The 13,562-nt window shown below is 32.8% G+C and overlaps 1 protein-coding gene and 1 long non-coding RNA gene across 7 annotated transcripts in view; one reads left to right on the forward strand and one right to left on the reverse strand.

The window, feature by feature from the left end:
• The window catches only part of CCDC141 (coiled-coil domain containing 141), a 325,959-nt gene that overhangs the window by 155,432 nt on the left and 156,965 nt on the right, over positions 1–13,562 (reverse strand). For all 6 annotated transcript variants that reach the window (XM_007494445.3, XM_056794081.1, XM_056794080.1 and 3 more), the window contains one exon: positions 11,463–11,657. In XM_007494445.3, the coding sequence (XP_007494507.2) occupies positions 11,463–11,657 (195 nt within the window). The remainder of the gene's footprint in view (positions 1–11,462; positions 11,658–13,562) is intronic.
• Positions 8,638–11,045, forward strand: LOC103092498 (uncharacterized). The gene is made up of 2 exons (XR_467701.2): positions 8,638–8,725; positions 10,839–11,045. It is a non-coding gene; the product is annotated as an uncharacterized LOC103092498 (long non-coding RNA).

Raw genomic sequence — 13,562 nt, forward strand, 5'->3', positions numbered from 1 at the left:
GAAAAGGATGAAGAAATAGAAAAAGTCTACACATTTGACAAATCTCTAAATTAAATCAAAATAGACCTTGATCCTTGGTGAAATCAATATAAAATGGGTTCAGGGGAAGTTGATGAAAACCGTTGGAAACATTTCAAAAATCAGAAGTTGAAAGAAGATATAGACTTATAGACTTTAAGCAGGATTCTCATGTACATTTTCTTCAAGATAACTGAAGGGTACTAAATGGGTCAGGCACTAAATGACACTATAAAAAGAAGAAATAATCTATTCTTGAACAGAAAGAACTAAATAGTCATTTCAAAATAAGTATCTGACTGCCATCAGATCAATGTAAACCACAACTTAGAGGGAAAATCTGACTAGATACGTGGACTCCACCCTAAGCTGTTTATATGAGCTGTTAACTTCAAAATAAGGGAAACAGACAAAGCTAAAAACACCGAATATCATCATTTCATGGAGTACTTAAATTCATATGAAAGAGTTCCCATAACCAGGAGACAGCCCAGAAATTGATTTAAACCCCAAACATTTAAACTTTTTACCCAGTGGAGAAATAAGAGAGTCAAGAGATTATAAACTCATTTTTAAAACAGTGCAATTTAACCATAATTCAACCATCATGATGCTAGAAGATTCTGATACAAATCAATCCTACATTTAATACCTTGTAATACTGGGTAAGGTTACTTAACCTTTCAGGAATTTATTTTTCTCACCTTTAAAATGAGGGTGTTGCATTCGTTAACTCCAGAGCTAGAAGGGACCTCAGAAGCTACAATCTGTGAACGAGAGGCCATATTGCCTCATGAAAGAGTGAAAATCAGTTTGGAAAAAAAAAAAAGAACCTTTAGAGAATTTGGTGTGAAGTCTATGTAGGCAAAGAAAACAGAGTCCCAAAGTGATGAGAGTCTATTACTTGAAGGTCATTTCAAACCCCAGATCAGGTCCCATTGCCTTGTTCTGAGTAGAGAGCAGAAAAACAACACAAAGATCTGCCAACATTTCTATGTCTATCTATTGTTATCAATGACAATAGTAATATCAGAACCAAGGGATTTGGAGCCAAAGGATATAGGAACGAATCTCCTCTCTGTCTGCCTACTAATCTGTGTGATAGCTAAACTTTGTGGGCCTTATGTATAAAATGAGAAATTCTGGCACTGGGGCCAGGAGTTCAGCTATGGCTGTACATGCTCACCAAAGAAATGGGTTGAGGAAGTAATGACACACTGAAAAACGAGTATAAATTCAGATCAATAGCATAATGATAATAATCATAGACGGATAAATTAGGCCAGGTAAGAAGGGCTATCACATTGATAGCTTCCTTTCACGGGGTTGTCATATGGAATAGGGTTTAGACTTTTTCTGCTTGGCCCCTCAGCATAGAACTAAGAAAAATGAATGGAAGTTGCGGAGGTATATTTTGGCTCCATAAAGGGAAAGATTTTCTTGCATAATTAGAAGTATTTGGAGGGCCAAAGAAGTAGTAATGTTTCTCCATGACTGGAAATATTCAGATGCCAGCTAGATGACCATTTCTCAGGGATATTATAGAGGGAACTAGACTAGAAACAGATTGAACTAAATGGCCTCTGAGTTCTTTCCATTTCGGAAAGTCTATAATATGTTAGAATAAATAAGACTGTGTCCTGTGCTTATAATTAGTATATTAAAGTATTGGCTGAACCTTTGGTCCTCATGAGAAATGCGATGCACAAGTCCTTTTAAGTATAATTTATAATTTTGTGTTAGAAAGTTTAACTATATTTAACATATATTATTGTAGTTCAAAGGATTCTGGCCCCTTCAAGGAAGATTGGAGTAGTACATTTTTTCATCTCAACAAAGATTGTGTGATGGCTAATGGAAAACAGCTGAGACAGAATATTCACCCTGTGTCTCGACTGTAGAAGGCAAAAAGGAACAAGAGAAAGACAGGTTGTCTTTGATGAAGAAAAGAGTTATTTCAGGAAGGCCATGGAGGAAAGACTGTTCTAGAAGAGCGATTGCTCCAGAAAGAAATCACAGAAATGTATAGAAATTCAAAGTTTAAGAGCCAAATACATTGAAGATAATAATAATATTTGATAGTTATATAATATGCTCAGGTTTGTAAAATACTGGACATTTTATTAAATCATTTGACTCTCAACAGCCCTGAGAGTTAAGCTCCACAGAGATAATTATTATCTCCTTGGATTAATCTCTTGTCAGAGGCAGGATTTGAACCCAGGCCCTTTTGACTCCAAGATCAGCACACTTTCTATTACACTATTTACTCTTACAATAGAACTAGGACTTAAGGATCCAGCCAATCTTACTAAGTAACAAATTAATGTCAGTAAGCTATTTAAACACTTGAATTTTGACTGGGGGCAGCTGGGTAGCTCAGTGGATTGAGAGCTAGGCCTAGAGATGGGAGGTCCTAGGTTCAAATCTGGCCTCAGACACTTCCCAGCCTTTGACCCTGGGCAAGTCACTTAATATCCATTGCCTACCACTTACCACTCTTCTACCTTGGAAGCAATATGCAGTATTGATTCTAAGACGGAAGGTAAGAGTTTTTAAAAAATAAAATAAAAATAAATAAACACTTGAATTTTGACTGCTTTAAAACTGAGAGAGAATGGGTCAAAGCAAAGAAGAGATACAATATTTTTAATTATTTTAAAATTTATACTAAACAAAAGACAAAACAACATTTTGTCATATACATATCTCTTTTGTGCAAACATAATTTTTCTAGCTTTCTAAACTTTTCATCCTTTTTTTTTTCTAGAACTATACCAGTACCTGCCAGTACTAGAAGGGAGGTGCATCAATTGACGGGAAAATGTTATTGTAATTTTACTGTGAAATAAAAAATGTTCTTCTTGTTTCTATTTTCTTTGCTTTCTGGCTTAAAAAAATGGATTTAGAAAGTGTTAATTGATGCAATTGGTTGCAAATAATGCAAATCAATTGATGGTTCTTTGAAATAATCTTAATTCTGGGCCTTCTAGTACCAGGTTCCCCAAACCAGAAATTACTTGGTGAAATCAATGAAAAATAAGATTGAATTTTTTTTTTAATTTGGGGACATGCTCCTAAAATATTAACAGAAATGTCAGAAGACCTGTGAAAATCTCATCATTCTATACCAAGTAGTACTCACAGATTGCTCCTTTCTTGTCTCCTTTCATGGTTCTTCCTCTTCCATCTTTCACTCACTATGGGTTTCCCTGAGGGTTGAACATCATTTTCTAATTCCCCCCTTCTCCTTATAGATTTTCTCCTTCAGTAAATTCATCTCCCAATAGTTTGATGAGCAATTCTATGCCTGTAACTCCAAAATGCCTCCCTCCAGCCCTTTCCTCTCAATTAATTTCTCCTTGTGTATTTGCAGGTGTCTTTTGGGCATGTTACATATTTATTTTATACTTCACCTCCTCCAATTCAGTACAAACATATGGCTCATATTTAAGACTAGATAGATACACTGTAAATTAGCAGATGGGATATGTTCAGATGTAGTGGGCAAACGATTGATAGTGATCTTAAAAAGGAATGACATTAATTATAAGCCCCTCTAATTTAATAAAATAATAATAATTTGAATGTTCTGGAAGCAGCATGTGATAGAAAGTATGCTGGATTTGGATTCAGAGGACATGATTTTAAGCCCTTTCTCTGTAACTATGTGACCCTTAGGCAAGATGTCTTACCTCTCTGTGTCTTTGATTCCTCATCTGGAAAATGCCAGGAGAGAGTAGAGACTAAAGAGAAAGATTTAAGTTAGGAAGCTTTTTATAGTGGACCAGGTAAGAGGTAATTAGAAGCTAAACTAAAGTAAAAACATAGCATTGTGACTAGAGAGCCTTTGAAATATGTAAAAGACATTGAGGTGTTGGGAGAGTAGGATCAGTCAAAGATGGCACCAAGATTTTGAGCCTGAGTCACTGAGAACATGATAATATCATGGGATTGACAGAATAAAGAGGGATGGAGAGAAGATGTGTTTATTTGGAATATGATAAATTTGAGGTTCTAATGAGGATGCACAAGAAGAATTACATGGTGAGCAATTGAAATATGAGATATGAGTTCAAAAAGGGCCCAAAGTTGGGCATATAAATTGGGAATGATCTATGTAAAAGCTTTAAGTAAAACCAAAAGAACGGTTTCTTTTCTTTCCCTTCACCCTCTCTCTCTTAAAGATTTTATTAGTGTAAGAATATTATAGGGAAGGATTTGGAGACAATAGAAGGGGACAGAGGTTTGTGGTATACCCATGCCTAATGCCAAGGAAAAGGATGAAGATAGATCCAATGGGGATATTACAAAAAGCAACAACAAAAGAGTAGTAGGAATAGAAACAAGGTTCAAGGGTTTGAGGAATGAGTCTTTAGTGATGGAAAAGGGGCAGTAAATGTAGAATAGTCTCTTTCAATGTTTATATTGTAAAAATTAAATTAGTTTCCTCTACTAAAAGTATTATATTTTTATGAGGTTTATTAAAGATTATTAGAAATCAAGGAAATAAGAAAATAAAAATAAGAAAAGCATGTGCCTAGGGCTGATTAGCCCATTCACAATTCACTTACTACATCTTGCATCCCGAGTAGAGAGATGCATGTGCTTAGAAGCAGAAGAAGAGAGTGAGCTTGGGAGGCAGAGAACCCTTTAAATACTAAATTGTGTTCTCACACTCAGGTAAGGACTCAGGTGAGGTTATAGGGTATTCTGGGAAGTACCAAGGACTTCTGGGGATTGAAGTCCAAGGTTCAAATCTCCATTTTACAATATGTAAAGAAGAGAAATATAGGATGATTAGATTGAGAACATGGCAGACAAGGGAAGTGTGTTTGTTCATTTGAAGAGTCAAGAAGAACCAGGTATGTTTATAGATAGTAGGGAAAGAGGAATAGAGAGGGAATGACTAAAGGTGAAAAAAGAGAATTGCAAATGGAGGAAACTCCCAGAGGAGAAAGAAGGAGATGGAATTAATATAACAATAGAAGAATTAGCCATGCATAGTATATAATACAAAGTCTCTTCTGTACGGTTGTCTTTCTCATACTACTACCAGCCTATAAACTATATGCAGACAGAGACAATGCTTTTCTTTTTTTTTTTTTTTTGGTATCCTCCATAGAGCTGAACTCCTAAGATGCATTCTATAAAAATTTATTGAATTTGTTAAATTAGTGATTTTTGTTTGCATCTCCATAGGTACTGCTATTTCACATCCAAATGAATATCTTCTAAAAAATTATCATTTCAAAAAAGTCACTTAATTTTCAACAATGAAAGTAGAAACAGTGGCTGCTAGGAAAATTATTGCTTTCTGCCTTCTTGGAGCTTTATTAGCTGCTCTGGCTTTGAGACTGACTTTGGTTCTCTGGCTGATAACCAAGAATCTGAGCAGGTCCCTGAAATTATGGGGAGTCTCATTCTCTAGGACTTGTTTTCCTTAAGGTAGACATGTGCTTGGGAACTGAATATATGGGGTTTGAATCACTGACTGAATCAAGAACATTTTATTGTGTCAGGTACAGTTTGTGCTTGTCATATAAACCAGTTTTCTCTGTTCTTAACATCTGTCTCTGTGTTTGATCATTAAATTGTGAGCATCTTGAAGGTAGGGAATGTTTTTGCCTTTCTTTGTATCTTCAGCACCCAGTTCATTGCTTGGCAGACAGTGAATGTTTAATATATGCTTGCTGATTTATTTTAGTGCCCCAACCTCTGTATAATGATCAATATGATTCAAGTAGGTGATCAATAAAAATACTCATCTTAATGAACAATTCTTAGAATAAAGCCAAGCTAGAATCAACAAAAATGAAAATTTGTATATGAGATAATTTAATATGCTAAGTGGTGTATATTTGTGTTCCCATAACATTTACACAAACTCTTGTGGTTAGAGTGATGATTCTATGAAAACTACTTTTAAAATGCTTCATTTGAGCTTTTTCTTCCCATTAATTCCTGCTTCCAATATTGGCAATTGATATAATTTTACTTTCTTTGGGGGATTAAGGTAATTAATAGGTTATAGTAACCTTGTGTTTGACAAAAGTAAAAATCCAAGTTTTGAGGATAAGAAATCACTATTTGGCAAAAATTGTTGGGAAAACTATAAACAGTCTGGCAGAAACTAGGTATAGGACATTATCCTACATCATTTACCAAGACACAATCAAAATGGATGCATGGCCTAGACATAAGGGAGTCATCCTAAGCAAATTAGTTTGACAGGGAACATATTGCCTATAAGATACATGAATTGGAGTAGAATTTATGAATTATTAAGAAATAGAAAGCATAAAATGCAAAATTGGTCATTTTGATTACATTAGGTTAAAAAAAGTTTTGAACAATAAAAACAGGTTAGCCAAAATTAAAAGAAAATCAGAAAGGTAGGGGGAAATTTTTATAAATTAGTTTCTTAGTCTCATATCTAAAAATAAAGAGAACTTCGTCAAATTTATAAGAATATGAACCATTTCCCAATTGATAAATAGTGAAAAGATATGAACAGACAGTTTTTAGATGAATAAAAGCTATCTATAGTCATATTTTTAAATGCTCTAACTCATTATTGATTAAAGAAATGCAAATAAAAACAATTCTGCAATATTAGCTCATAAATATCAGGAAAAAAAGCAAAATGACAAATGTTGGAAGGGATATGGGAAAATGGAAACACTAATATACTGTTAGTGGAACTGTGAATTGATCTAACTGTTTTGGAGAGCAATCTTGAATTATACCCAAAGAGTTATAAAACTGTGTTCATCCTATGACCCACAAATACCACTATTAAGTTTGTTTTCTAAGGTGATCAGAGAAAAAAGAAAAAAACAATTATATGTGCTAATATATTGATGTTGGCTCTTTTTGTGTTGGCAAAAAAAATCTGGAAATTAAGGGCATGTACATTGGTGGGGGGGGGTGGCTAAATAGACTCTCACATATGATGATCAGGTTAATTAAAAAAAAAAACATGTGAAGGGGTAACTAGGTGGCTTTGTAGCTTGAGAGCCAGGTTTAGAAATGGGAGGTCCAGGTTTCAGATCTGGTTTCAGACACTTCCTAGCTGTGTGTCACTTAACCCCCATTGCCTACTCCTTATTGCTCTTCTGCTTTGGGACCAATAATTAATATTAATTCCAAGCCAGAAGGTAAGGGTTTAAAAAAACATGGAAAGACTTATATGAAATTATGAAGACTGAAACAAGCAGAACTAAAAGAAAACCATATACAGCAACAGAAATATTATTGGAAAAATAACTTGTGTATGTCCACCTCCAGTGAAAGAAAAGATAAAGAAAAACAAGCAAGACAATTTTATATATGCATAATTTTTTGGTCAAATCATACCTTCTCTAGTTTGGGGAGGGAGAGAATGAGAGAGGGAGATATCTGGGAACTTTAATATAACAAACAAATAAAATTTTAAAATATTTCTTTGAGAGAAAAAAGGTTGATAAGCCTTTGGGTGGGTTGCTAGTAGATTTCAAAATTATCCATGAAAAGAAAAGTAAGCAGTTGCAGTTTATGAGTGGCTTTCATCACATATAGGTATAATAAATCTTAAAATGCTCGTTTTACATGACCAGCTTTCATAATAAAATTAGTTTTTTAGAAAAGTTAATTTTTAGAATTGTAGATTTTGCTGCATGATACAAAATGATGTGGGGACACAGAAGGATATTTCCATATCTTTAACAACATGAGCTAATGTATAAAATGACAAAATATTGTTTTGATTTTTTAAATAAAAATGCATCATTTCCATTTGTTAATAAAATCTGATAGTCCTGCAACTAATATTTTTGGAGGGAGAAAATAGAACTGTCATTTCTTTTCTCCTCTGTTCTGAATCAACATGGAGAACTATGATTTTATTTAATTAAGTTATTCTCTCTTCATTTCATCCAGTTTCCAAAGATAGTTCTCCATCTTATTTATATTATATCTCTTTGAATAAACAAATAATACAGACTTTTGCCTTTTTCCAGTGTTCTTCTGACACCAGAAATAAACCTTACCTTTCTGAACTTAGAATCTTACTTTCCTAGAACAGTTTCTTGTCAAGAAGACCTCTTATTTCTACATAAATTGTTCTGTTTGTTGCTATGTATTTAGCACCATTGACTTTTGTTGGAGAAAACTTAAATATTGCATTCAAAACCAAAATAGTGGGTATTGAATGAAGTGCATGTAAATTTGTAGATTAGATATAAGTGATATAACAAATATTCTATAACTAAAAACAGTCTAAAACAAACTGAATGTAATCTGCATATTTTTCAACTTTCATAGCCATTGAAATAAGATTTTTTTAAAGTATGATAGTCAGTTTAATGGATAACTAGGTAACCAAAGGAGATCCATATTTTTAGACACAAATCTAGTATAACTATAGCTAGAATTCTGACCACTTTGCCCTTCTATTAGACCCATCTTCTCAACTTTTTTCCTCTTATCCAATCTAAAATTATACTCCTTTAGGCTCAGTTCTCAAATGAACCCAGTAGTACTAATCCATGGAAAAACTGCCAATGACAATGTCACATGTCATAATGGCTCCACCTGGTGCTCCATATGTAAACTACCATATTGTTCAACCAAGACCTTTTGGAGCATTCACTTGTATACAAACATTAAGCTAACTGGATGATTAGCTTTGGCATTAGAAATGAACAACTCCTGGTAATACTGAAAGGTAAAGAGATTTATGTTTAGAGCCATAGGAAAAATAATGTTCAGCAAGGACAGATAAAATAATAACTATGTTATATTCAGCCACACAAAATTGAATAAATCAATATTTTTATCCCTAAAGAGCAGAAATAAGAAATTCTAAATATTGCTCTGAATGATTTATCTAGTGATTTCAATTTATAAAGACATTTATGTGCCATAATTGGCTTTTTTAAATAGTGGTAACCCTAACATCTAAGATGATAGATATATGGAGAAAAAAAGGAAAAGGAAAGAATGAAGAAGGGACACAAAAAGAGATACAAAACTACCATGGAGCATAGAAAAGGCTTAAGCACAACCTTAACCAAAAATACACAATGAATTAAGCTTAGAATCAAAATTTCAATTGCCATGACTTAATCTTACTTCTTCAATGAATATCATGTTGACTCTTATTGGGATTGGGTGCCCATAAAGATCTTTACATAATTTCTCTAGGGCATGAGAAATAAATATATGTGTAGATATACACACATATATATGTAGGGATCAAGGGCTACAATGAGGGGCTAGAGGGGCTGATGTAAGGTTCATATGCCTTTGCTGAGGATTATTTAGAGACTCTGATTTAAATTTGCATAATTCACAAACAAATCACAAGATGTATTTTCATCTATAGTTAGAGGGGGCATTTAACTACATAATTTTGGTTACTTTCTAATGCACCAAAGTGGTATATAGATATCCATGTGATAGCAATGGGTAGTGATCATAGAATCATAAGTATATAATTGAAAGGTACTCCAAGACCATTAGTACAACTCCTTCATTTTACAGAATCTGAATATAAGGCCAAGAAAGTTAAATATATAGTTTCAGAGGTAGCTAATAACAACCCTGGCATTCCAACTCTTCTGACTCCATATTCAGTGGTATTTTCATTATACACATTAAATATTTAATTTTTAAAAGCCTTTCTCCTATTAATCTTAAAGGGTGTATATTTATATGTATAACTTGTCACTTATAGTCACCTTTCTACAGATCTTATATGGAAATTGTATCTTTGATATTAGAAAAGACAGAGAATTTCATACCTGTATACTACTCTGATGCATATAAAGAATCCTATATGGGTTAACTATAATGTAAATAGTTAGTATGCCATGATAGCAAAGTGATTAGCAAAATTCTTTGATGGGATCCGGATCTTGATTTATAACATAAGTTTGAGCAAGAAACAACTTCAATTCTTTGGTTCTCCCATAAAAAAAGTAAGAGAAATCATATCTATCTGCTGCCAAGACTAAAAGCTTCCCAGGCATTGTTGATGTACTCCTTAATGCAAGTTATTTATGCACTAAAGTATTAATTACCAACTTCAAAATGAGATAAACAATGAAGCAAAAATTCCCTAGTTTTAAGGTTAAGGAAAGTCTAAGAGGATTAATAATTAGTGCATTTTCTGCAAACAATAAATTCTATTTCTTGTCTTTTAGGAAAGAATTTTAGTTGAAGGGGAGGTCACTGAATTCCATGAAGTTACCATCAGAGATGAATAGTGTCTTTCTCAAAGAAAAGATTGCTGAACATAAATTTTACAGTTGAAGTTCTAGCGATCTTTCTATTTAAGTTAGTAGAACTCACAGAAATGTTCCATATTAGGAAAAAAATCTATTTTGTGTTCACTAGGAAACAGTATTCATAAAGGTATAATTGTAATTGTAATTTATGCATTGTGGATAGCTAGCTCCACTGATTTTTCAGTCAGTTCTTTTTCCATGATTATTTTACAATTTTTTCCTATTACCAAGAGAATTTAATACACAAAACAAATTTACTAATGAAGTTTGAGTATACATGTTCACCTTTTGAATATTGAGAAAATCTAAAGAATTAAGTTCTTAAATATGAACAATTTGGCACATACCAGGTGTGCACATCTTTATTAGTTCACTTTTAGCCATCAATAATAATTTGGTTTACATGAAATAACAAGGAGATTACTAAAGAAATGGAAAAGGAAATCAAACCTAGCATCATGCCATTTTACTTCCCGTTGACATATGGAGAGCTTTAGATTTCAAATTAAGAATTGGAAGTGGCCCATACTCAAGATTTTCCTCTTCCAGATTTCAAAAGACAGATTCACAATATGAAGAAAAAACTCATGCACCTGTTTGGAGCTTCAAACAAGTTTTCCTCTAGCAGAGAAGCGGAATGACTGCTTTCATAAGGTGATAAAATTTTACTCAACTAGGTCATCCAGAACCCTTAGTATTCCTGTTATTACCCAGTTAAAACAAGGAGCTCTGGAAATAAAGACCAATCAATGAAAATTATAAGGAAGTGTGTTGTTATGGTTGTTGTTAGTTGATTTTTGAAACCTGATTCTCTTTCTCTAGCCTAATTATGATAGTATTTTCTAGTAATTACTAAAATATTAAAAGATCCAAGTTTGCTCCTAAACAGAAAAGGTTCTACAATGTAACCAACAAATGCTGTATGAAACAATTTTTAAAAAGCAAAACTCTTTCATGTTGTTAATCTGAAAGTTCTTAGTTTTTTAAAGCAATTTATAACCACAGTTAGAAGATATTTTAAAAGTCAAATCATTGTTCTTAGAGGACATGGAACATATCAGTTTGGATAAAAATGTTTAGATTTTCTATCCCTTTGAAATAATCCAGTCTTATAAATTAATCTTTTTAGCAGCACATGATTACTTATAATTGTTGATTTTGTCTCACACTAACCTTGTTAACACTGTTGAAAAAATCATTTGCCTCTTGTAAGAATGTCTTCCTTTCCTCCATGAGTTGGGTAAACTGTTCTTGAAGCTGGTTCAAATTGTGGTTTGAAAGCTGGAGGTGTTCTTTCTCCATGTAGTCTTCTGTCAGCAGGATGCTGAGGGCTTCACTCTTCAGTTTGTCAACAGCAGAATTCCATTCCTAAAAAAGATCAATCTCATTTAACTAGTTCAACATAACCTACCCTTAATTAGCTCTTTATGATTAGTAAAATATGTAGAAATTATTGACTGTACCTGTGAATCCACTATTGGGTCTGGTATAATCTCCAAGGATTTAATAGTATATTAAGCATTTGACAGTATATGCCATATGCTACATCTATCATCGCCCACCTTCCATTGAAAGGAAGGAGGCATGATATGACATCAGTTCTCTGGTTCCAAAATTGGCCTTTACAAATGGAGTCTAGCTTCTCTATGTCTTGTTTCCTCTTCCATAATTGTAGAATTAAAATAGAGGAAGTAAAAATGAGAAGAAGAAAAGGGAATAAAATCTAAGAGGCTTAGGTGTATGATGTCACCGAAGAATCAATTAGTTTATGCTTGCTTGCTTTTCACCACCTTTCTACATATTAAAAATATATATATATTTTACCTCCATTTTCAAATTTATCATACCCAAATCCCCTTTTTTAACTTAAAGGAAAAAAACAGATATACATCGTTCTCTATAAATTCTGTTTCATTGCCAATATAGGAAAATGTTAAAAAATAAAAATAAAAATTACATCCTATGGCTTGTGGTTATTGTTTTGGAGTCTGCCAGCATTTGAAACTGAAAATTAAAGTTTATTATTCACAACAAAATTAATAACTATTATTGTGCAATACTCTCTCCCTCCTGGCCTCAAAATCACCTTTTGTTGCTTTCACTCTTAAAGAAATATAAACATTCTAGAAGAAGAAAGGAGGTAGTTTTCTATTATATTTGGTTGTAAAAAAAAAACATAATAAGTAGAGGAAAAAAGAATAACACTTGGAGTATACCAAGTATCTTAGCATTCAATCTATTTGAAGGGAAATCCAAGCTCCCAGATCTAGTATAATAAAACTGTGATTAGTTGTAAGACAATGGTTCTGATAGTGAGGCTTCTGGGGTGGAAAGGTGGCATTGCATCCTCTTCCAGGATGGATTAAATAATAGATGCAATTCATTTGCCAAAGTATGGAAAATTAAGCCCAAAGTTGAATTTGATTTAACCATAGCTTTTCATTGGTGTAGCAATAGGATTTTATTACAATACTAAAAATATAGTCTGCCACTGTCTTTCATTCATTCTGCAAGTATCCAACACTGTGATAACAATAATGATACAAATAAAAGAATATTATTATATACTTATAGATGAGGATGTATACAAATACATACATGTGTGTAAATATCTATGCATATACATATGTGTTTATATACTTTATAGTCTATGATCTCATAGTCCACTATTTTATTTATTTTATTTTTTTATATTTTTAAAAGCCACCAAAATTCTAATCAGATGCTCACTTAATCACGGCATGAAGCACATTGGAAATGAATCTTTATTAGCTCTAACCAAAAAGTAATGGCTTAAAATACAGACCTGACACAACAGTGATAAAATATAGAAATAATCAATAATGGTAAGGCAGGTATCATAATATACTGCTGATGGAATATAGAATCATGCATGGAAAGTTACTAAATGGTTCACATCCTTTGTGTCAATATTCTCACTACTAGTCATATACCCAAAGGGAGCCAAAGACCAAACAAAGATACATAGTGACAAAAATATTCATAGCAAAATAGGTACCCAACAATTAAGAAATCATTGAATAAATTGGGATATATTAATGTAATGAAGTATTACTGTGCCATAAAAACATGATAAATATGAGGAATTTAGAGAAACCTTGAAAAAAAACTTTGATGAAGAAGGAAATAAACAGAATTAAAAGAGTAATACATATATATATATATATACATATATATGCCTACAATAATGCAAAAATAAACAAGATAGAGACACAGTATCTGTGTCATTTGGGTTTATTATATATTGTCTTT

The sequence above is a fragment of the Monodelphis domestica genome, chromosome 4 (genome assembly GCF_027887165.1).
Source record: "Monodelphis domestica isolate mMonDom1 chromosome 4, mMonDom1.pri, whole genome shotgun sequence".
Lineage (NCBI taxonomy): Eukaryota > Metazoa > Chordata > Mammalia > Didelphimorphia > Didelphidae > Monodelphis > Monodelphis domestica.